The 24,401-nt window shown below is 50.6% G+C and overlaps 1 protein-coding gene and 1 pseudogene across 1 annotated transcript; one reads left to right on the forward strand and one right to left on the reverse strand.

The window, feature by feature from the left end:
- Positions 1-892: 892 nt before the first annotated feature.
- Positions 893-1,024, reverse strand: LOC116069427 (annotated as a pseudogene).
- Positions 1,025-5,978: 4,954 nt separating this feature from the next.
- On the forward strand, positions 5,979-23,753 carry Atp13a1 (ATPase 13A1). Its single transcript, XM_031340031.1, has 26 exons — positions 5,979-6,450; positions 8,634-8,723; positions 8,814-9,004; positions 11,634-11,706; positions 11,887-12,042; positions 12,139-12,208; positions 12,288-12,394; positions 12,780-12,909; positions 13,010-13,065; positions 13,490-13,616; positions 13,687-13,824; positions 13,919-14,039; positions 14,443-14,600; positions 14,888-15,063; positions 15,138-15,248; positions 16,332-16,457; positions 17,905-18,013; positions 19,321-19,520; positions 19,601-19,697; positions 21,207-21,364; positions 21,435-21,549; positions 21,635-21,831; positions 22,771-22,913; positions 23,004-23,115; positions 23,197-23,340; positions 23,424-23,753. The coding sequence occupies exons 1-26, from the start codon at positions 6,064-6,066 to the stop codon at positions 23,532-23,534; spliced, it is 3,603 nt and encodes a 1,200-aa protein (XP_031195891.1). The 5' UTR covers positions 5,979-6,063; the 3' UTR covers positions 23,535-23,753.
- Positions 23,754-24,401: the final 648 nt, after the last annotated feature.

The raw sequence follows: 24,401 nt of genomic DNA on the forward strand, positions 1-24,401 counted from the left end.
CTCCCTGCAAAAGGTATTTAACCTCAGTCCTGCCCTGAGAAAGTGAGGTACGGTTTTACTCATCCACTTTCCACCATGACAATAAACACCTTAAAACCATGGACTGCCTCTTTTCATCGGGATCTGCTGTGTGGAGCCATGGAGAAGAAAGACTGTCACCTAAAGAGCGACCATCTAATCTCTCATAGAAGCCCTCTCTGCGCTTCCAGCCACCAATAAGACCAGCAAGCCAAGTGCCTATCCCCACAGGACCAGCCGGAGTTCCCTTCTTTTCCCCCTCAGCCTCAGGGTAGATCCAGCGCATGGGCCCCAACTCCATTCTCAGCTCTTCTGAGGCTCCCAGTGGTGCCTGAGTGTCTGAGAGCCTGAGAACCAGATGGACCAGGCCTCCTTGCAGGCCAGAGTTAACTCTGGGGTCCCAAGGACCTCAGACTGTGCTCCCCTACCCCCCGGAATGGTGTCCTAAGGCTTCTCTATAGCCTGACACCCTCCTGGAGATGGCATGGGGTAAGCACAGTCAAAACTTGCCATGTCCTGCCTCCCTGAGCAGCTGAGCCCTGTAGCAGAGCAGACGTGGGACCCCACTAGCCCTACCCCAGGTAAGTCCAGAATGTAATGTTTTGTAACTCTCAGACTCATGAGATCAAGGAAAATGTATAAGAGAATCTTTTAAAACTGAGTGCTGGATAGATGGCTCAGTGATTAAGAGTACTTTCCACTCTTTTTTTTTTTTTTTTTTTTTTTTTTTTCTTTTACTGGACAAACGGCTCTAAGACACGATGAGCAAGACTCCAGGCTGAAAATAATTGAAATCTATCTGGTAGGACTGATCGATGACCCCAGTTCAGTCTCGTCACTGTGTGAATCCTTCCAGACCCAGCTTCGTTCTCCTTCAGTGTCTTCTCTTAGAGTTGTACCCGATTGTGTCACCAGTTTTCATCCAGATCCACTGAGGAACAGGACAACTTTGCTTTTGTTTCTTGAACAGGAATCTCTTGATTCTGAACGTCTTATGAGAAGACATGGCGAGAAGCCGAGTCAGGTGTACTGCACACGATGGCGGAGGGAAAAAGAGCGTGCTTTCCACTCTTGCAGAGAACCTGAGTTCAGTTTCTGTAGCTTTAGATTTTTTTCTCAACCCTAATTTTAATAACAGTTCTTAAATGCTTTACCCTCCCTCCTAGCCCACCATCCACCAGTGTCAGAGATTGGTTATGATGCTTTTGAATCTGCATGTCCAGCTGCTGACGGTCCTTGTTCCCAATTGGTTTTTGATCGATCAATAAAGATGTGAACTGGTGGGCAGTGTCGGTGCACACCTTTAATCTCACTTGGGAGGCAGAGGCAGGTGAATTTCTGAGTTCAAGGCCAGCCTGGTCTACAGAGTGAGTTCCAGGACAGCCAGGGCCACAGAGAAACCCTATCTTGAAAAAAAAAAAAAGCCTGTGATTAAAATATTTATTATTTCATCATGTACATACATATTTATATGTGAATATATATATGTATATGTTTATGTATATGAGTGTTTTGACTACACGTGTAAGATTAAGTTTTCAAACTGTACAGTGGGAATTTAGCCATTAGTTAAACTCAGTGGGAGACAGGCTCCCAGAACCTAAAAACAATGGGAGACCAGCAGCTCCCAGATCCCTGAAACAAGGGAACCAAGACGACCTGGCCCAAGAACCCAGAAACAGCCTGGCCCAAAACAATTGCCAGCTGGCGAGCCCACCCCTAGACCCTATCACGAGCCAGCACCAGTCAGAAACCACCCCGTACCTTCCCCCTACCCCAGTCTTCCCTTTTGCCCCAGCAACTGAACAGGAATAAAAAGCTGCCTAAGACCTTGCTCGGGGCCAGACTCCTCTACCCCTGCAAAGGGATATGAGTCTTGCCCCAGCTAGCTGGAATACAAAGCCTCTTGCAGATTGCATCAAGTTCGTGTCTTGGTGGTGTGTGGGGTTGTCGTTCCCGGGATTTGAGTGTGGGGGTCCCTCCGGGAATCTCACACATGTATATGTACCATATGTATACCTAGTGCCTAAGGAGGCTCTGAAGGTAGAAACAGGTGGATCTCTGGGTTTGAGAATAGCCTGGTCTACAGAATGAGTTCAAAGACAGCCAGAGCTAAACAGAGAAATCCTGTCTCAAAACCCACTTCCTCCAAAAAAAGATTTATTTGTTGTATTTTATGTGTATGAGTGCTTTGCTCTCATGTATGTCTGTGTACCACATGTGTCCCTGGTACCTGTGGAGGTCAGAAGAGGGCATCAGATCTTCCAGAACTAGAATTACAGACAGTTGTGAGCCACAGTGTAGGTGCTGGGAAGTGAACCGAAGTTTTGTTTTGTTTTGTTTTGTTTTGTTTCAAGACAGGGTTTCTCTGTATAGCTCTGGCTGTCCTGGAACACACTCTGTAGACCAGGCTGACCTTGAACTCAGAAATCCACCTGCCTCTGCCTCCCAAGTGGTGGGATTAAAGGCGTGCACCACCACTGCCCAGCTTAAAACAAAATTTTATGTTTAAAAAAGAAGAAGAAGAAAGATACCTTTCTTTTGGAACCTGCTCCTGGTGTACAAGAGTTCTGACTTCTGTGTTTCTTTTAAGCTTCCCCTCATAATCTTATAGTAAAAAGCCCTTTCTAAACTCAAAAATGAAACAAAGGAGGAGAGAGAGAGAGAGAGAGAGAGAGAGAGAGAGAGAGAGAGGAACCCTTGCTGCAAACTGGCAAGAGAAATAATGCCTTGCACTTAAGGGGTGAATACATTATTAAAATATGTACCACTTCACTTTATGCCTTTGAGGCAGGATCTCTCGCTGCTCCAGAATCTGGAGCTAGGCAGCCACCCAGCAAGTGCTGTCTCTGCCTCTCACAGCACTGGTCACAATTGGCTTGTTCCACCACACCTGGATTTTCACTTTTTTTTTTTTTTAAGATTTATTTATTTATTATATGTAAGTACACTGTAGCTGTCTTCAGACACCCCAGAAGAGAGCACCAAATCTTATTACAAATGGTTGTGATCCATCATGTGGTTGCTGGAATTTGAACTCATGACCTTCGGAAGAGCAGTTGGCACTCTTAACTGCTGAGCCATCTCTCCAGCCTTTCCTGGACTTTCACTTTTTATATTTTTATTGCATTCAATTTTCTTATGTGGGAAGAGGGATAACATGTATGCTACTGTGTATATGCAGCAGTCAGAGGACAATTTGTGGGGATTAGTTCTCTCCTTCCATCATGTGGGTCCCAGAGACCTAACTCAGGTCATCAGGCTCTGCAGCAAACACCTTTCCCTGCTGAGCCACTTCTCTGGCCTCATGCCTGGCTTTTTATATATGGACTGGAATCTAAACTCCAGTCTTCATGTGTGTGAGGCAAGTGTCACTGAGCTGCCATCCCTAGATCTTCCTTTCCACTGGTCCTCAAGTAAAGTACAGTTGTTTGATAGCTCGGTCTGTTCTTCAGGGGACAGACACCTTCAGTGGCCCGAATTGCAATTACAGTTAATAATATATAGATGTGTTTAATACGTTGTGTATTTCCTCTCGTGCTTTTCTGTTGTCTTGGCCAGCTATGCAGAAATAGAACACTACGTACCTCTCAGAGTCTTCTGAAACTAATGAGTCAACACATGTAAAAGAGCCTCTTTAAGGCTGGGTCGATGACTCAGCCTTTCAGAGCCTGTCCTGCTCCCACCTGAGGTAGGTTTATGGCTCACAACTGCCTGGAACTTCAGCTCCAGGGGATCTGAAACCCTCTTCTAGCCTCCACAGGCACTTGTACTCTTAGACAAATATCCACATGGACATAGACATGTAGCAGAGAATTTAGTTACACCGCTTTGGCTCCCAGCAGGTTACACATGCACACCCACCCAGGAGCTATCTGGATTAGAAAATGGAACACACACGCACACGCCTGCCAGTTAATTTTTGACATGCTGTGACTAGCTCAAAGGCTGGTCACTACAAAATCTTGCCCTGCTAGCAAACACTCCCCTCTGGTACTCCTTAGACTCCTAACCCTTCCCCTGGTACCCTGGTGGCCATAATTCTTACATGGCCTCTTGCCTTTCTCTCCTGCAGCTCTCTCTCTTTTTTTTTTTTTTTTTGGTGTTTTGGTTTTTTTTGGTTTTTTTGTTTGTTTGTTTGTTTTGTTTTCGAGACAGGGTTTCTCTGTGTAGCCCTGACTGTCCTGAACTCACTCTGCAAACCAGGCTGGCCTCAAACTCAGAAATCCGCCTGCCTCTGCCTTCCAAGTGCTGGGATTAAAGGCGTGCGCCACCACTGCCTGGCTATTTCCTGACTCTCAATGGACTTCTCTGTAGTCAGGCAGTGAGCAGGCTCAGTGGGCAACAGCATTTGCTGCCAAGCCTAACGACTAGAGATTGGTCCCCTGGGGTGGGATAGAGGGAAGAGAAGAGAGGAGACAAGGCCTGCCTTTAGAACTTCCTTAGTCCTCTTGTTGAACTTTCGTCCAGTCATATCAACTGAGAGAAAGTCTTTATGCAGCAGCAGGCTGCAGTCAGGAGGCTGTGTGGGTTTTTCAATGTTTGGTTTTTTTTTTACAAACAATCAAACCCAGGGTTTCAAGAATGCTAGGCAAGCACTCTAGTACTGAACTAGCCAACACTTTTATTATCTTTTTATGTTTGGAAAAGGTCTCATTAGGTTCCTGGGATGAACTTGAACTTGTCATCCTCCTACTTCAGATTTGCTTATACATGACATGATCTGCACTACCCAGCAAAGTAGCATTGAAAAAGAATAAAAGTAATCTATGTTGGACCTGCGCAGGGTGGCGCATGCCTTTAATCCCAGCACTCAGGAGTCAAAGGCAGCAGCCACTAACAGCACTGACTGCTCTTCCGGAGGACCTGTATTCAATGCCCAGCACCCACACTCACAACTAACTGTAACTCCAAATCCAGGATTCAGGGGCTTTCTTAGGGCCCCTGTAGGAATTGCACACAGGTGCGCGAGCGCGCGCGCACGCACGCGCGCACACACACACACACACACACACACACACACTCACTCACACAGGAATACATACTTATAAAGAATTTTTTAGAAAGATTTATAAAAAAAAAAAAAAAAGCCGGGCAGCGGTGGCGCATGCCTTTAATCCCAGCACTTGGGAGGCAGAGGCAGGTGGATTTCTGAGTTCAAGGCCAGCCTGGTTTACAGAGTGAGTTCCAGGACAGCCAGGGCTACACAGGGAAACCCTGTCTCAAAATAACAAAATAAATAAATTAATTAAAAATAAAAAGACTTATTTATTTTATATAAGTACACTGTAGCTGTCTTCAGACACCCCAGAAGAGGGCGTCAGATCTCATTACGGATGGTTGTGATCCATCATGTCGTTGCTGGGATTTGAACTCAAGACCTTCGGAAGAGCAGTCGGCGCTCTTAACCGCTGAGCCATCTCTCCAGCCCCTAAAGAATTTTTTTTAAATCTTTAAAACCTTCTCATGGTTGAGTTCAAATAACAGTACTTGTACAGAATAGTTGGATAGAACATAATACATTTCATACAAATGTTTAATTTTCCATTTGTGTTAATGTGACCATTCTGTGTACTTATGGCTTGAATGGAAAAGGTCCCCTTACCGCTATCTCGCGAAAGCTCCGCCTACTACCAGACCCCGCCCTCAAAAGGCCCCGCCTCCTAAAGCTTGCGTCTTAGGGTAAGCGTTTCTCCTGGGCGTACGGAGGCGCTTTCCTACTGACCCCATAGATGCCCGAGTAGTGGGTGAAGAGCGTCGGGCTCTTCTGTCTCAGGTTCTCTTGAAATTAAGATCTCGGGCCTGCCTGCCTAAATCCTTTCCGTTCTTAGTCCGCCGCGGCCGACCTTAGCAAGCTGATTTGGACCTCTGATACCTTCTTCGTCACGCCGGCGCCCTGAGCCGACACTTCCTAGCCCAGCTAACGCTTTCCCTAGGCGCTTCCCAATCCTGAGGCCATTCATGGTGGCGCTCAGGCTTCGCCGGAAGTAATATACCGGAAGTGGGGCGGTGCCTCTGCCGGAAGCCAGCGCAGCGCTGGGAAAGATGGCGGTGGTGGGCAACGCGGTGCCTTGCGGAGCCCGGCCTGGCGGGGCCGGGGGCAGCGGGTCTCCTCAGTCTGGGCCGCGATTGCGGCCGGGCCTAGCTGCCGGGCCAGCGCTCATAGCGAACGGCGACGAACTGGTGGCCGCCGTGTGGCCCTACCGGCGGCTGGCGCTTCTGCGGCGCCTCACCGTGCTACCGTTTGCCGGGCTGCTGTACCCAGCCTGGCTGGCCGCCGCCGCCAGCGGTTGCTGGGGATGGGGCAACAGCTGGACCCAGATACCCGAGGCCGCACTGCTGGCACTCGCCACCATCTGCCTCGCGCACGCACTCACTGTCCTGTCGGGGCATTGGTCTGTGCACGCGCACTGCGCGCTCACCTGCACCCCGGTAAGTGCGCGCGCCCGACCCCGACCGGGACCCGGGCACAATGGGGCCTAGCAGGGCTTCCTGGCTGCAGCGGGCTTGCGTGTCTCCAGCTGCAAGGCCCGAGCCTCCAGCGGCGACCCCTGCCTGCACAGGCCTAATTCTGACCCCACTGTGACTCGCCATGCAGTTGTGGCGTGGTTATTTTGATTCACAAGAAACACCTGGAACAGTCTTACAGCAGGACCCATATGCTACTACTGTTTGTGTAAATTGTTATCTTAGCTCCCATATGGTGTATTGTTCTTGGAACGGTCCTGCCTTGCTTCTCCATCGTCTCCTATCTTGGCTTTGGTTTTCTTCTTTTTTATAAGACTCCCTATGCAGCTTTGGGTCGTCTAGGATTCACCGAGAACTGCCTGTCTCTGTCTCCTGTGTCACTATTTCTGGCTTCTACTTGTGTGTGTATGTGTTTAAGTGTTAGACTAGACCTGTGGGGTAATTCCCCAAATGTATAAAGCCAAGTTCTGTGGCCCAATGTTCAGCCTGCTTGTCCCTTGCTAGACCCAAAAGAGAGTGTAGTTCATTCTGGTGCTGAAGATTGGCCAGAAGCTACTTGTAAGTGACTTGAAATAGCTTAGAGTCTCAAGTCATCTGTAAGATAAGGGTGGTTAAGGTGAGGGCTTGTCAGGATATGCAGCAGTGATTCTAAATTCAGAATTCTAAGTACAGTGTCACTACAGGAAGCATTGAGTGCAAGGTGCTGTAGGTTGAGGGTGACACACAGTGACCACACTACAGATCACACCAAATTTGAAGCCTGGGGCACAGATATCTGCTCTGGGTTGATCTTCAGAAAAGGGAGGCAGTGTCTGTGACTGCAGGAAAAACCTTAATACCCTCATGTACACCCTCAGTGTCTGTGTGTGCATTGAATTCTCAGTAGCAAGGCACTGTTTCCTTCATTAATATTTATCCTGCAGTGGGGCCCAAGTTTCTGAGCTTGTCACCCAGGATTGATAGGTAGTAGTGTGCGTGTGTGTGCGTGCGCTCTCTCACTGTGCAAGACAGTCCCTAGCATTCTAGCTGTCTTTTGGACTGTATCTAAACATCTATAGCTGAGAACTTCCTCTTCTAGGAAGGAGGAGTGGGAGGAGCCAAGCAGATCTGGTCACCCAGATCAGGGTTTGCTTCTCTCTAGGTTTCACCAGGTTTCAGTTTCACCCTACTATAAAGTGAAAGCTGAAACACCTCCCTCCAGGGTCACTCCTCAGTGTAAGCTAAGGTAACCTGAAAAGTGGAGGGCCAACTGTCTTCCACTTTGTTCATCGTTGTGTGTTAGTTTCAGGGCCACCACTGTGTGTGTCCCACCTCCACCTCTAGTCATTGCAAGGCTGAGTAAAAACAGCACAAGGGGGAACATTTCTTATGTCACAGAAAGTAGCATGGATAAAACTGTTGGGGAAGAAGGTAGACTCATTTGTTACTGCAGAAGGCAGATAACAATAAGAGGAGTCCCGGTGAACTTTAGATGGAACCACCTGGAGAGGACTCAGGGAGTAGGTGACATTTAAGCAAAAGCCTGAATGGATCAGGGGAGCTAGCTGTCTCAGTGTATGTGCTTTGTGCTGTTGTAGAGGAAGGAGGCATGACACCTCCCCGGCCAGCCCCCCCCTTTCTCCCCCGCCTTGATATCACAACACAATGTAGTCATAGCATAATTACTTTTGAGGAACCTCACAATTAAGTTTCCAAGAAAAAAAAAATCTCATGGTGTTTTAAGTATGCTTGTGGTTTTGTATCACGTCCTTAGCTGCCTTTGGCTGCATGTGTCCACAGGCTGTAGGTGGGACTTACTCAGATACCAAGACTCTTAGCTTAGACACAGCAAGCTGGGTGTCCAGTGTACTGGGGAGCAGTGAGCAAGCCAGAGGGAGCCAGTGTGGCGGCAAGTGGGCGGTGACAAGATGTGGGTTGTGTGAATAGAGAGCAATGGAGATGTTCCATATGGACTTGAGCTCAGGCCCAGAATCCTGGGTGGTGAGTTTGCCCTGTGACTTCAGCCTTATAATACAAAATAGTGGTAGAGTGGGGCATGGCCAAGCCAGCACTAGAGCCTAGGGACATGCCTGCACTCCTCTGACCCTATGAGGGGCGTGTACTTTTGAGTTAAGAAGGGCTCAGTAACGGTCTTTGGTATTTGACAGGAGTATGATCCCAACAAAGTGACCTTTGTGAAGGTGGTACCGACCCCCAACAATGGCTCCACTGAGCTGGTGGCCCTGCACCGTGACAAGGTAGGAAGGGATGTGTATGCTGCAGTAACCCTGAACACCAGTGTTCCCCAGGTCAGAGGGTTTCTACCACAAACACACCTCCCACCCCAGGGTGAAGACGGGCTGGAGGTGCTGTCATTTGAATTCCAGAAGATCAAGTATTCCTATGATGCCCTGGAGAAGAAGCAGTTCCTTCCGGTGGCCTTCCCAGTGGAGAATGCCTTCTCTTATTATCAGAGCAGCAGAGGCTTCCAGGAGGACTCAGAGATCCGAGCTGCAGAGAAGAAGTTTGGAAGTAACAAGTAAGTCCCTGTCTTCCCCGTGGCCCACTGTGTACTGCTGCCCTACCGTGCTCCTGGTCACGGAGCCCCTGGCAATAGGGCTGAAAGCTCTGCTTTTAAACCCAGAGTGCTAAGGGACTGAGGCCCCACTGGAAATACTTGCTCTGCTCTGGTTTCCTCCAAACTTGCTTGCCAACAGGGCCCTCAGAGAGCCAGGAGCTTGACTGTGGGAAAGGAGGTTGTGCAGGTGTGTGCCATTATATGTGGAGGCTTGACGTTGGCTTCAGGTATCATCACCAGAAGCCATACACTTGTTTTCTAAGACAGGGTCTGAACTGGAGCTCACTAAACAGGCACACTAAGTAGCAGCACCAGCAGGGCTTCTGTCCCTACCTTCCCAGTGCTGGGCTGTTAAGTCCACGCCACTAGCCACTATGCTTGGCTTTTTACATGGATTCTGCTACTTGAATGTAGGTCCTCGTGCTTTTAAGACAAGCATTTTACTAAATGAGCCGTGTCTTTGGCCTGCCCTCCCCCACAATCATGGAATTAGAATTTATTATTTATTTATTTCTTTATTTATTTGCCTTTATTTTTCTCCCTCCCTTCCCCCCACTTTGAGGCAGGGTTTCTCTGTGTAGCCCTGGCTGGTCTGGAACTCACTCTGTAGACCAGGCTGGTCTCAAACTCACAGAGATTTACATGCCTCTGCTTCCTGATTGTTGAGATTAAAAGCATATACTATCACCACCCAGCATAGAATTAGATTCTAGTCTTAAATTTCTGTTCAAGTGTTTATGCTTATGTGCATCTCAGCACATTAGAAATGGTGGTGACGCAATGGGACATGGCTCAGTGGGTGATTACTTGCCTAATGGACTAGAATGATTCCACCCGACACTGTAAAGGAAAACAAACAAAAACACATTGGTGTCTCTTTGATATTAGGTAGGACAGCAGATGCTCCACTCAGACTTTCTCCATTAACCTTTTACTATAAAACAGGTGCAGATGTGCAGCTGCAGGAGGCACCAAACACCGTAATTTGGCATTATGGCTCGCATGGTGCTCACCCTTGACAGTCAGGGAACTTGGGGAGATCTTAGCAGGTTGTTTTCTCTGCGGCTGTACATGGAACTTGGTGCCTGGAACATGCCAGGTAGGGGCCCTGCCCTAGCTGCCCCTGAAGTTATTTCATGACTCAGTTGCTTTTCAGTAAATGTAAATGTTACCATATCCAGTCTGAGTTAGAAGCATCATTTGGTGGTCTCTGCAACCCTGATAATGACCACATTAATGGCCTGGGACAGATTTTATGCTGTCACTGTGGGTGTTTTTGTTTTTAAATTATGGGATATACTTTGTGGTTTCCTCTTCTCAAATCCCACCACTTGTGGGAAGCCTGTGAGCATCCTTGAATTTTGAGAGTAGAGCAGAGGAGGCCCGAGTCAGACTAGGTGGCCACATGCTGCTGCAGGAGACACCCTAGGAATAAGCTACTTGAACCCTAGGGTTTATTCAGAGAAAATATAACAAATTCCCAAGGCCAGAAAGATGCTCAGTTGGTATGGGCCCTTGTCATCACGTCTGACAACCTGAGTTTGATCCCAGGACCCACACAATGTAAGGAGAGATACAGCTCCTGCAAGTTCTTCTCTGACTGCCACACATACACTGTGTCACACACATGCCACCCCCTCCTTTTTTTAATTTTTAAAAAAGATTTACTTATTTATTTAATGTATATGCGTACACTGTAGCTGTACAAATGTTTGTGAGCCTAAATGTGGTTGTTGGGAATTGAATTTTAGGACCTCTGCTCACTCCAGTTGGCCCTCGACACCAAAGATTTTTACACTGTAGCTGTCTTCAGACGTACTAGAGGAGGGCGTCAGATCTCATTATGGATGGTTGTGAGCCACCATGTGGTTGTTGGGATTTGAACTCAGGAGTTTTGTAAGGAGTTTAAGGATAGCCTAGGCTACTTGAAAACCTGTCTCAGAAAAGAATATCCAGTTTCAGTGGGTCTTTCACCAGAGTCCCCTTCTCCCAGACACCCCTATCCTGCTGTTCTCCTCTTGCCCTGGGGTGGGTGGTATTAGAAAGAGCCTGTTGGCCAGGTGGTGGTGGCGCATGCCTTTAGTCCCAGCACTTGGGAGGCAGAGGCAGGGGGATTTCTGAGTTAGAGGCTGGTCTGGTCTACAGAGTGAGTTCTAGGACAGCCAGGGCTACACAGGGAAACTCTGTCTCGAAAACCAAAAAAATAAAAATAAAAAATAAAAGAAAGCCTGTTAGCCAGGCAGTGGTGGTGCACGCCTTTAATCCCAGCACTTGGGAGGCAGAGGCAGGGGGATTTCTGAGTTTGAGGCCAGCCTGGTCTACAGAGTGAGTTCCAGGATAGCTAGGGCTACACAGAGAAACTCTGACTCAAAAAACCAGAAAGAGAAAGAGAGAGAGAGCAAGCCTGTCACAGGGCTTAGCAGAGCAGGGTGTCAGTGGGAAGACTGCTGCCCAGTCTGCGCCTTCTGGTGAACTGTCAAGGAGGAACAAAGTCAAGTGCAACCCCTACCTTGGGTGTCCTGTTGGAGGTGACGGGCAGGGCGTCCACATCTTCAGCCTCACCCAGGAATTTGGGTATGGTTTTTTTCAGGGCTGAGATGGTGGTGCCTGACTTCTCCGAGCTTTTCAAGGAGAGGGCCACAGCCCCTTTCTTCGTGTTTCAGGTAACACAATAGCTCTGGCCCTTGTGCCAGCTCCTTCTTTGAGATTGTCACAGCCAGAGTGAGTCTGGCTGACATTTCCAAACTCCAGAACCTCTCCCTGCCCTCAGGGATCATTGGTATTTGCCAGGGTTGCTGGTCACAGGACAGGTAGGTGAGACCTGACAGGCTGCTGATTCACAGGTGTTCTGTGTTGGGCTCTGGTGCCTGGATGAGTATTGGTACTACAGTGTCTTCACTCTGTCAATGCTGGTGGCTTTCGAGGCTTCCCTAGTGCAGCAGCAGATGAGGAACATGTCAGAGATCCGGAAGATGGGCAACAAGCCCCATATGATACAGGTGTGACTGATGGGGCAGGTGGGTGGTGACTCTGCCCACCGAGTGGACAACCATGCATATGCTATGCTGACAGACTCTCCTTACTCATATTCCCAGGTCTACCGCAGCCGAAAGTGGAGGCCTGTTGCCAGCGATGACATTGTTCCTGGGGACATCGTGTCCATTGGTGAGGCAGGATTCCCCTCCTCCCCAGGCGGAAGTCCTTACCGTAGCCAGTGGCTGACTCTCTTGCCTGCACCTTGCAGGCCGCTCCCCCCAGGAGAACCTGGTGCCATGCGATGTACTACTGCTACGGGGCCGCTGCATTGTGGATGAGGCCATGCTCACTGGGGAGTCTGTGCCACAAATGAAGGTGATGGATGGGATCCATAGTTCACTCCTCAGTTCATAAAGAACGACATAGGGCAGGAGAGGCCAGTGGCCAGGCGGTCCCTGGCCATACACGAGTGGCAGAGGCAGGTGGGCTGGAGTCATTGTCATAGGTGTCTGGAGCCAGGTGAAAGAAACCAGGATATTCCATCGGGATAGGCATAGAGAATCCAGGAGGATTCTCTCTATCATTGAGGAGGCCTAATGCAGATCACAAGGCATTAACTCCACAAGTACTGTGGTGAGGAGGCACTTGTAAAGCAAATGGGACTTGTTGGCCTAGGTAGGGGGCACTCATGGGAGGCAGGCGAGTCCTTGAAGGAGGCTAAAGTGAGGCTGTCATCCCAGTCTGATGTTTCCTTTCACAGGAGCCCATTGAAGATTTGAGCCCAGACCGTGTCCTAGACCTACAGGCTGACGCTCGGCTGCATGTTATCTTTGGGGGCACCAAGGTGGTACAACACATCCCCCCACAGAAAGCCACCTCGGGCCTGAAGCGTAGGTGCCTCAAGGGTGTCTTGGGTATCCTGCACCTGCTATAGTATGAAGGAGGTGGGACAGGGGTGCTAACAACAAATGCCTCTGCTTGTTCCCTCAGCGGTTGACAATGGATGTGTGGCCTTTGTCCTGAGAACTGGATTCAACACATCCCAGGTATGGTGCTTCATTCCATGTAGGAGGACCCAGAGTGTGTGACAGCTCCTCCCAGAACTCTCACCCTAAGGCTGATGCAGGCCTGCTTTCCCTAGGCTGAAATAGATAGTGGTGGATATGCCCAAGGTAGTGTGGCTGTTACCATTCCCAGAAGATGAGTGTTGAGTGAAATGTTCTGGAAAATGCTTCAGGGTTCTGCCTGAAGCGGTGATGGAAGCCTGGCTTCCCTGCCCTCCCCTGTGGCCATGTGGCTGGCCTTCTTAACTCTAGGTAGAAGCCTAATTCCTTGTCGGCCTACTTCATAGTCTTAGGCAGGAATTGCAGTTTCCTAGAAAGAGAAGCCGGCCTTGGAGCTTTCAGGGAGCAGAGGCCACTATTCCCCACAGACCTCTCAGGGAACACTGTGTCCTGCCTATCCTTGCAGGGCAAGCTATTGCGTACAATTCTCTTTGGGGTAAAGAGGGTGACTGCAAACAACTTGGAGACGTTTATCTTCATCCTCTTCCTCCTGGTGTTCGCCATTGCTGCAGCTGCGTATGTGTGGATTGAAGGTAAGTACCCTGAAAGCCCCTGTTCTACAGCCTCATCCCTGCCCCAGGCTGCCAGGCCCTGTTTCCACAGGGACCAAGGACCCCAGCCGGAACCGTTACAAGCTCTTTCTGGAGTGTACCCTCATCCTCACCTCTGTTGTACCTCCTGAACTGCCCATTGAACTGTCCCTGGCTGTCAACACCTCCCTCATCGCCTTGGCCAAGCTCTGTGAGTGCCGAGTGATTGGTGGGGTATTGCGTAGAACAGGCAGAAGCCTGGAGGGACCCCCCCCTTGACCCCAGGTCCCACCCTCCACCCCCAGACATGTACTGCACAGAGCCTTTCCGGATCCCCTTCGCTGGCAAGGTCGAAGTGTGTTGCTTTGACAAGACGGGTACCTTGACCAGTGACAGCCTGGTGGTGCGAGGCGTGGCAGGGCTGAGGTGAGCATAAAGGAATTCTGTCTAAACCCCCCAGCAAACAGACCCAAGCTTGGTGTGAGCCTCCATTGAAGTCTTGCCTCTGAGGTTCCATTACAGACGGTCCTATGTGACGATCAATATGAGTGATATCAGAGGTAGGTAGGAAATTGGTTCAGTCTCAGAATAGTCGCCACAGACCTGTTGCCTCCTCTGTTGGGACCTCAGGAGTCATCCTTGAGGCCAGTAGTCTCAAAAGGACCACTCCTCTCACCAAGGTATCCTTAGTGAATAGCACACTGAGTCTAGCAGCAGCTTGGGATGGTCTCTGGTAGTATTCACTGAAGGATCCCAGGTTCCCTGGTGGAGGTACAGTTCACCCACCCACCTCTATTCACCTTGTAACCAACTGTCCTCGTCTTTGCAGAGATGGGAAAGAGGTGACCCCAGTGTCCAGCATTCCCATAGAAACACACCGGGCCCTGGCCTCCTGCCACTCACTCATGCAGCTGGATGATGGCACCCTAGTGGGTGACCCTCTGGAAAAGGCCATGCTGACAGCTGTAGACTGGACACTGACCAAAGGTGAGGGACTGGCATCCAAGGTCTGGCATGGTGGCCTCTTGTGCTGGGCAGGCAGGCCCACGTTGGTGACATTCCTCCAGGCTAGTGCCCAGACTAACTTCATAGCAGTATCTTCTTGGTCTGTTGGTGTCCAGCCTTCTCTGCCTGATCCACTGTACCTGCTGTACACTGTACTGACCAGCAGGATTCTGGGGATGCTGGGATGGGAAAGCTGGGGCAGGGGGTGGGGGGGCTTGGCTACCTCTCTGGAGCGAAGCCCCTCAGGACTCGTACTTATTTGTTTCCAGATGAGAAAGTATTCCCCCGAAGTATTAAAACTCAGGGGCTGAAAATTCACCAGCGCTTTCATTTTGCCAGTGCCCTAAAGCGAATGTCTGTGCTCGCCTCCTACGAGAAGCTTGGCTCCACTGACCTCTGCTACATCGCGGCTGTGAAGGGGGCCCCCGAAACCCTGCACTCTATGGTGAGCCAGCCCCAACCCTGGGGTTAAGGGGTAGGCAGGGATCAAGCAGTGACGTCCCCCTCTGTTCCCTGCAGTTTTCCCAGTGTCCACCTGACTACCACCACATCCACACTGAGATCTCTCGAGAAGGCGCCCGTGTCCTGGCTCTGGGATACAAGGAGCTAGGGCATCTCACGCATCAGCAGGTAAGGGCTTGCCACACTCAGCAGCCCTGTTAGCCCACCACACCTTTCTCTTTCTTTCTTTCTTTTTTTTTTTAAGATTTATTTTATTTATGTGTATGAGTACACTGTAGCTGCACAGATGGCCATGAGCCATCATGTGTGTGGCTGCTGAGAATTAACTCAGGACCTCTGCCAGCCCTAGCCACTCTCGCTCCTGCCACGCTTGAATTCACTGTAGCTGTCTTCAGACGCACTAGAAGAGGGGGTCAGATCTCATTACGGATGGTTGTGAGCCACCATGTGGTTGCTGGGATCCAAACTCAGAACCTTCGGAAGAGCAGTCGGCGCTCTTAACTGCTGAGCCAACTCGCTGGCCCCCCACCACACCTTTCATGGCATCTTCTTCCTCTGCTCTGGGATGTCCTGGGTACCTCCTCAGGGAAGGCTGGAGGCATCCCAGAGCCCATCATTCTTGTCTCTGCCCCCTGGTGGATCCATACCCATCCACTCCTAACCTCCACCTATCGCCACTGCCCTCTCACCTGCTTCTTGGTCCTGGTCCAGTCTGCTCACCCCTACAGCCAACCATCCCGCTAGAACTTAATGTCGGCTGGCAGCCTTCACTATAGAGGCCACTACTCAGGACTCAGCCTCTGTCCTCCTGCGTTTTGCTTCCCTTACTGCTGTTCTAGAGAACCCTGTTTGTCCCAAGCCTGTCTGATCCCCTGGACCTGTCCACCCTGAGCCCCACCTTCTCTCTTCTATGATCTTCATCACCTGCTTTCCTTGGTACTTTTTGGTTGCCCCAAGGGGAGTGGCCTTGCATGGTCCATGTCCATAGTCGTGAGGTGTAGTAGGTACACTTGGGTCCAGACCCCATCCTCAGTTGCTGCACCCCACTTTGACCTGCCTTGCCTCTCCCCTCCTGACTCTTGACATTTCTCTGCTTAGAAAATGGGGCCTCTCTTCTCCCAGCACCAACACACATGCACAGTGGCTCTAGTGCTGAGACACTTTAACTTTCTTCACTGGGTTCCACTCTGGGAGATGTGAAGAGGCTGGTTGGAAGGACAGACGGTAAAGGTATCCCACATGTGTCAACAGGCCCGGGAGGTCAAGCGGGAGGCACTGGAGTGCAGCCTCAAGTTTGTGGGCTTTATCGTGGTCTCCTGTCCGCTCAAAGCTGACTCAAAGGCTGTGATCCGGGAGATCCAGAATGCATCCCACAGGGTATGGACAAACCAAGAGGGAGGGACAGGGAGGTGGCCACAGAGGGCGGGGCAGGGAGGTGGCCACAGAGGGCTGTGCCACCCACTGGGTCTCCTGTGATCATAGCTGGGAGTGGGTATAGCTGGCACTCTCAGAGTTAGGTAGAGAATGCAACACACATCATCTACCACCTCAGACTCTGTGATGAGGAGGAGATAGAAGCTTGAGGTAAGAGATCTTGAGGCTATGCCTGTCCTCATGAGCAGTCCCAGCAAGAGCAGATAATAACTGGTCCCCTTCACAGAGTCCTCATAGGTCACGTCCTACCTTCCTCCCTTTTTTTTTTAAAGATTTATTTATTATTATAAATAAGTACTGTCTTCAGACACACCATAAGAGAGAGTCAGATCTTATTACAGGTGGTTGTGAGCTGACATGTGATTGCTGGGATTTGAACTCAGGACCATCGGAAGAGCGGTCAGTGCTCTTAACCGCTGTGCTATCTCTCCAGCCCCCTTGCTCCCTTTTCTATCCCTAGACTGTTAGACAAACAGGCACAGACTCTGGGCGGTGACAGCCAAGGGCTAATTTTTAACTTGTGTTTTAAGTAAAAGCAAATTAAGAGAACTTGCTGAGGGGGCCACATGGTGGCTCACAACCATCTGTAATGAGATCTGATGCCCTCTTCTGGTGTGTCTGAAGACAGCTACAGTGTACTTATGTATAATGATAAATAAATCTTTTTTAAAAAAAGAGAACTTGCTGTGCGGTGGTGGCGCACGCCTTTAATCCTAGCACTTGGGAGACAGAGGCAGGTGGATTTCTGAGTTTGAGGCCAGCCTGGTCTACAGAGTGAGTTCCAGGACAGCCAGGGCTACCCAGAGAAACCCTGTCTCAAAAACCAAGGGGGAGAAAGAGAGAGAGAGAGAGAGAGAGAGAGAGAGAGAGAGAGAGAGAGAGAGAGAACTTGCCACTCAGTCACGAGGTCTAGAGTTTAGATCCTAGCGCCACAAAATACCTGTAACCTCAGCCGTGAGGGTCCTGATATCTTTTCTGCCTTTATACTCAAAGGCGTACATGTCAAAAAGTAAATAATTTTAGGAAGCAGTGCATTGGGACTGAACTGTGACTCAGCATGCACTTGGTGTGTAAGCAGCCCTGGTGCCAGCCCAGCCCCATGGTTAGCACAGCCCTGGCATTTGTATAGCACTCCCTGGGTCGGTGCCAGCCCAGCCCCATGGTCAGCACAGCCCTGGCATTTGTATAGCACTCCCTGGGTCGGTGCCAGCCCAGCCCCATGGTTAGCACAGCCCTGGCATTTGTATAGCACTCCCTGGGTTGGTAGGCTGGGGTTCCCCGTAGAGGTGGCTTTTTGCCTCATACTTTCTTAGGAGGAGCTGTGAGGCCAAGGTAAGAGTTCTGCCCGACAGGTTCTGCTAAGCCCTGTGCCCTGTCCCCTGTCCTGCAGGTGGTCATGATCACAGGAGACAACCCCCTCACTGCATGCCATGTAGCTCAGGAGCTGCACTTCATTGACAAGGCCCACACGCTCATCTTGCATCCTCCCTCAGAGAAAGGTAAGGCCAGGTAGCTGGGGCCCTAGTCCCAAACCAGTGTGTTACCACTATTCACTGCTGATCCTAATTGATGTCAACCCCACTTTGAGGAGGCCTCAGAACATAGGCAGTGTGGTATATGGTTCTATGAGGGCCTGAGTCTACCATGTTTGTTTCCAATGCACACTTTCAGAAAGAGGACTCATGCCTCATCCTTGCCCACCTTGTGCTGGGCAGGTTACTCCTGTGCTGTTATCCAGGAAGTGCCAGTTCCCAACACCTGATTAGGGCCCAATGCTGAAGGTGGCAGACCCTAGGTAAAAGGCATGGCATGTTGTTACCATATCTGTCCGTCCAACCCTGCACCATGGGCAGCTTCCATGCACACTGTAGAAGAAGAGTTGAACTGCTGAACTTGCTGGTGGTGTCTTACTTTAAGTAAGGAGGCTGGGGACTCAAAAGTGAGTCCACTTAGCTAAATGTGAGGGTGTATTCACTCCTATTAGTGCAGCAGGAAGAGTGTTGTTAGTTCCAGACCAGCCTGGGCCACACAGTTCTGGGCCCATTTTTGCAGACATGTCTTCTAAGACCAGCCTTAGAACCTTCCTGCATAGGTAAATGAAGCCACTTCTTGCTCAGGTCTCTTGATGTCTCTCAGAGCAGGACCTATGTGAGGAGCAGGGTTTACCCCAACACACGGTGGCAGAATGCATACAAGGTAGTAGATGCATACAGCTAGAAAGGCTTCTAGAACCTTCCACTGCCTCTCAGAGAACTTGGTCACCTCAATTGTTGGCCCCAGGTCTTCCTCCATTCTAGCCTTGTGTACCATGTTCTTGGACCTAAGGATTGTGTATAGGTGACCCTAAAGTGATGATTGTTAACTATTGCTTTATTGGAGGCCCTGCAAGTTAATTAAACAAACCTTCCATGTGAGTCAGTATAGGGTGCACCCTGAGGTATAGATAGGGTGCACTGATGAGCTGCCTCCCGCAGCCTGATCCTGGATCTGAGCTTCAGAAAGAAAAGTGGTCCCATGAGGCTTAGCATGGGAAGACTCTGGTTCCTAGAGTGCTGGAGTTCAGACTGGTGGGGGGGGGGTGTCTGTTAGTTGAGGGACCAGCATCAGGAGATGCTTGATGTCTGAGACAAGGCCTTCTGTGTGTCCATGCAGCAGCATTGCAGCCACTGGAGCAACACTCAAGTGCTTCACCTGTACCTGAGGGTCTTTGTGTTCTCTCTGAAATGTCCAAAGCAGAGCCAGATTCTGGGTGAGGTTGTGGTGTTGGCCCAGGAGTCACAACCCTAACCATAGATATGACCCACAGGCCAACCGTGTGAGTGGCGCTCCATTGATAGCAGCATCATACTGCCTCTGACCCTGGGCTCCCCCAAGGCTCTGGCCTTGGAGCACGCGCTGTGCCTCACAGGTGATGGCTTGGCTCACCTGCAGGCTGTGGACCCCCAGCAGCTGCTCTGCCTCATCCCTCATGTGCAGGTGTTTGCCCGTGTGGCCCCCAAGCAGAAGGTATGTGCAAGACCCTGGGGTTGGGCACTGAGGGTCTTGGGGATGGCTGCAACCCAATCTATGTCATGTCTGCCATGCAGGAATTTGTCATCACTAGCCTGAAGGAGCTGGGTTATGTGACCCTTATGTGTGGAGATGGCACCAACGATGTGGGCGCACTGAAGCACGCTGATGTGGGTAAGCTCCAATAGCTGAGAACTTTGTCTCCTTTAGTACTAGTGTGGGGACATCTCACCTGGCCCTGCTGCTCAGGTTTGATAGGAGCTGGTGGTATGGTTTTGTGTGTGACTCCTGCCTAGAATCCTCCAATGAGAGGCAGGTGATGTGGCTTAGCAGTAGATGGCTTCCTTATAAGTACAAAGTTCTGAATTTCACTTGAACACTGAAAAAGTAAGTAATTTTAATTAATAACTTCCCTGGGCAGCGGTGCTCATCCAGGCAGAGGTCTGTTGTCCCAGGGATTCAAGTTCATTCTTAACTGTGCAATAAGTTCAGGGCTAGCCTAGTTACATGGAACCCCCCTATCTTTAAAAAAGAAATCTTAGCTGGGCAGTGATGGCGCAGCACTTTAATCCCAGTACTTGGGAGGCAAAGGCAGGTGGATTTCTGAGTTCGAGGCCAACCTGGTTTACAAAGTGAGTTCCGGGGGGGAAAAAAAGGAAATCTACAAGGTCCAAGAAGAGTATAGGCATGAGGAGCAGAGGTGGGGAAGAGGTAGTTGGGAACATTGTTTTGGGACTTCCACAATCAGGTTTGCTTGCCACAGGTTCACTGTCAGGATAAGTGTTGACAGTCCTGGACTCCAAAAACTAAGCTTTGGTCTTTCTGCTTATTTCCATCTTCCCTGCATTGTCTGGAGTTCTCGCCCTCATAGACTTTTCTCTCAAGTACTTAGTTTCTTTGGAGGCCAGCAGTTATCAGTTATTCATTTTAGAGTTTGATGAGAGTCCCCGGAGCTGGAGAGATGGCTCAGTGGTTAAGAGCACTGATTGCTCTTCTGAAGGTCCTGAGTTCAAATCCCAGCAACCACATGGTGGCTCACAACCATCTGTAAAGCTACAGTGTACTAATATACATAAAATAAATAAATATTAAAAAATTAAAAAAAAAAAGAGAGAGAGAGAGTCCCCTCTCCTTCCCCTTCATGGAAAGGTTTCTCTCTGTAGCCCTGGCTGCTCCAGAACTTGTTCTATCAACTAGACTGGCCTTGCACTCAGAGATCCACCTGCCTTGGCCTATCTCAACAAGATACGGTTTTGATTCTGGGGTTGGCCTTGGGGACTTGAGCATGGGTAGGTAGGCACTGCCACCGAGCTGCATCCTCAGTCCCGCTGTTTCTTTCATCCAGTGTGTTAAAATACGTTTATTAGTGTTGTTTTATGTATGTGCATGCTGGTAAAGGCACATGCCTGCCACCACATAGCTGTAAAGGTCAGAGGACAGCTCTATGGAATTGGTTCTTTTTACATTCACATGAATGCCAGGCATGTGTGGTAAATGCTGGTTATCTGTCAAGCCATTCATCAGCAAAACAAGGTGACCAGTCTCTGAGGGCCCCATAGGGTAGTCGGGTGAAATGGAACTGGTGGGAGGTGGGCCTGTGGGCAGCCTGGGGTCTAGTTCTGCAACTGAATACTGGTTCAGACCCTGGGCCCTTTCCATTACTCCTTCCCAATGCATTCTCAGGTGTAGCACTCCTGGCCAATGCCCCTGAGAGGGTTGTAGAACGGCGGCGACGGCCAAGAGACAGCCCGGTCCTGAGCAACAGTGGCCCCAGAGGCTCCAGGTCCACCAAACAGAAGTCAGCACTTCTTTCTCCTGAAGAGCCACCAGCCTCCCACAGGGTGAGTGTTCAGATCGGAAATACCCACAACCCTCACTAGCCAGGGCTGACCCCTGCTGCCCACCCCACAGGACCGCCTGAGCCAGGTGCTGCGGGACCTGGAGGACGAGAGCACCCCCATTGTGAAGCTGGGGGATGCCAGCATTGCAGCGCCCTTCACCTCCAAGCTCTCCTCCATCCAGTGCAGTGAGTCCCAAACCCCTGGCCCTGCCCCTGCCTGCAGCCATGCTTGCCCAGCACCCTGCCCACTCATGACCCTGCTTCCCCACAGTCTGCCACGTGATCAAGCAGGGCCGTTGCACGTTGGTGACTACGCTGCAGATGTTCAAGATCCTGGCCCTCAATGCCCTCATCCTGGCATACAGCCAAAGTGTCCTCTACCTGGAGGGTGTCAAGTTCAGCGACTTCCAGGCCACCCTGCAGGGGCTGCTGCTGGCCGGCTGCTTCCTCTTCATCTCCCGCTCCAAGGTGGGCCCTGGAACACCTAGGGCTGACCATAGGGCGTTTCAAGAACTCTTGTAGATTGGAATTGTCATTCTCCAAGCTATAGACAGAGACCTAGAGGCCAAAGGCAGGAGTATCCCTGAGATTGGGCAGGACATACAGACAGGGTCAGGCCTGGCTAGCTGCCAGTGATAGCTTAGGGTATACCACTGTCTGAGCTTGGGGTTCAGGCAGGTCACAGCCCTAGGGCAAAGGAAGTGATGAATGAAAGCAAGCAGAGGACACAGCACTGTGAGGGAGAAAGTGTGTCACAGGCTTCAGGGGCTAGCCTCAGGGACAGCCAGGGAGGTCTCCAGAGGAAAGGGTGCTGCCACAACTAGGAGTCTGCACTGGTTGCTGAGGTGGTGCAATAGAGGTCCCAGGGGCCAGAGGGTGTATGTGTCAACTTCCCATCAAGGTGAGGAAAGGCTCACAGAACAACTTGAAACAAAAGATCTGTCTTGGTTTAGGCCTCCAGAAGTTTCAGGCCATATTTAGAGCTACTCACCTCACAGTAGCTAAAAGAGGAAGGCCCAAAATTGTCCCCAAGGCTGTATTCCCTCTATGCAGGCCCCACCATCTAAGCTTTTAGATGTCTGAGCATGAGGTCAGAGCCTTAGGTCACTTTCCAAAGGCCTACCATGACATGTCCCTTGGGTCTTCTAGGCACAGTTCAGATCCCACCCTAATGAGGAAGGAAGCAGCAGGCTGGATAGACAGGCACACCTCCAGGCCCAAGGCTCTGGCTGCGTTTGGGAGTAGAAAGTAAATCTTTTTCCTGACAGCCCCCCATTGCTGCCATGGAATACAGAGTATTTTGGACATAGGCAGCCCCTAGGTCAGGACCAAACAAGATGCCTGAGGCAAGCATATCACCTCACTGTTGAGAGAGTAAGCTGGCTGACTGTCAGTCCTGACCAACAGCCTCTGAAGACTCTTTCCCGAGAGCGGCCCCTGCCCAACATCTTCAACCTATACACCATCCTCACGGTGATGCTGCAGTTCTCTGTCCACTTCCTGAGCCTGGTCTACCTGTACCGTGAGGCCCAGGCACGCAGCCCTGAGAAGTAAGTGGGGTTCCAGGAAGAGGAGGCAGCAGTAAGCTACAGTGGGTGCCTGAGCAAGAGGAGGGCACTGATGCCCTTGTACCCCTGCAGACAGGAACAGTTTGTAGACCTATACAAGGAGTTTGAGCCGAGCCTGGTCAACAGCACTGTGTACATCATGGCCATGGCCATGCAGATGGCTACCTTCGCCATCAACTACAAGGTGAGGCCTGCATGCCTGCCCATTCCCACCTGACCTAACCCTGCTCAGCCCTCCCCAAGCAGCTGTGTCTTTTCATTACAGGGCCCACCCTTCATGGAGAGCCTGCCTGAGAACAAGCCCCTGGTGTGGAGTCTGGCAGTGTCACTGCTGGCCATCATTGGCTTGCTCCTTGGTTCCTCACCTGACTTCAACAGCCAGTTTGGCCTTGTGGACATCCCTGTAGAGGTGAGTGGCTCTGAGCAGTGGTCCTGGCTCAGCCTGGCTCAGCTCAGCCACAGGTCCAGCTCAGCCTGCTTCCTCCTTGACAGTTCAAGCTGGTCATCGGCCAGGTCCTGGCCCTGGACTTCTGCCTGGCACTCCTGGCTGACCGTGTCCTGCAGTTCTTTTTGGGGACTCCAAAGCTGAGAGTGCCTTCCTGAGAAGATGGTGCTGGAATCCACTGCCTACCCTGGCTGCCACTGAGCAGGAACCCGCCGCTGCCCCAGGAGGGAACACTGCTCCCATCTCCACAGTGAGGCAGCCCTGCCTTGCTCTTGGAAGACTGAGTTGGGACCCTTGTGGGCATCTGCTGGCCGGGCTAGTAGAAGAGTCCTGGCTAGCACCTTTGGTAAATAAATCGGCGTCTGCAATTTTATAAAGCTTGCTTCCACTTATCTGTGCCACACAGGGCCCCTAGGGATTGGAGAGGCCAGGTGGACACTCAAGAAGGGCCTGGCATCACCATAGGTCCAGAGGAGAGAGATACCCTCTGTGGGCATTCCTGGACCTAGGATCTCAGGTTTTCTAGTGTCATGCACATCTTGTATTTCTTGTCAGGCCCTGAGAGGCTAATAGCGTGCCTTCTGAAGTGCTGACGGAATACTGTCCCTAAAGGCATAGATCTCACTCAGGTTGTAGCCACCATCTCATATCACAAATGTGGCTGCCATTGGCCACCCTGGATAGTCATTGGCCACCCTGGATAGTCATCTTACATGCGTGGAGGTTACAGTGCAAGGTGTTTGTGGCCCTGCCTTTTTTTTATTATTATTATTATTATTATATGTTAAGTACACTGTAGCTGTCTTCAGACGCACCAGAAGAGGGCATCAGATCTCATTATGGGTGGTTGTGAGCCACCATGTGCTTGTCGGGATTTGAACTCGTGACCTTCCAAAGAGAAGTCGGTACTCTTCCCCACTGAGCCATCTCACCAGCCCGGCCCTGCCTTTTAAAAACACTGACTGCTTTGAAAGGGAGCCAACCACCTCAGGAGCCTCACCCAACGGAACAGCACTTTGCACTTT

This window comes from Mastomys coucha, unplaced genomic scaffold (assembly GCF_008632895.1).
Source record: "Mastomys coucha isolate ucsf_1 unplaced genomic scaffold, UCSF_Mcou_1 pScaffold22, whole genome shotgun sequence".
In the NCBI taxonomy this organism is placed as follows: domain Eukaryota; kingdom Metazoa; phylum Chordata; class Mammalia; order Rodentia; family Muridae; genus Mastomys; species Mastomys coucha.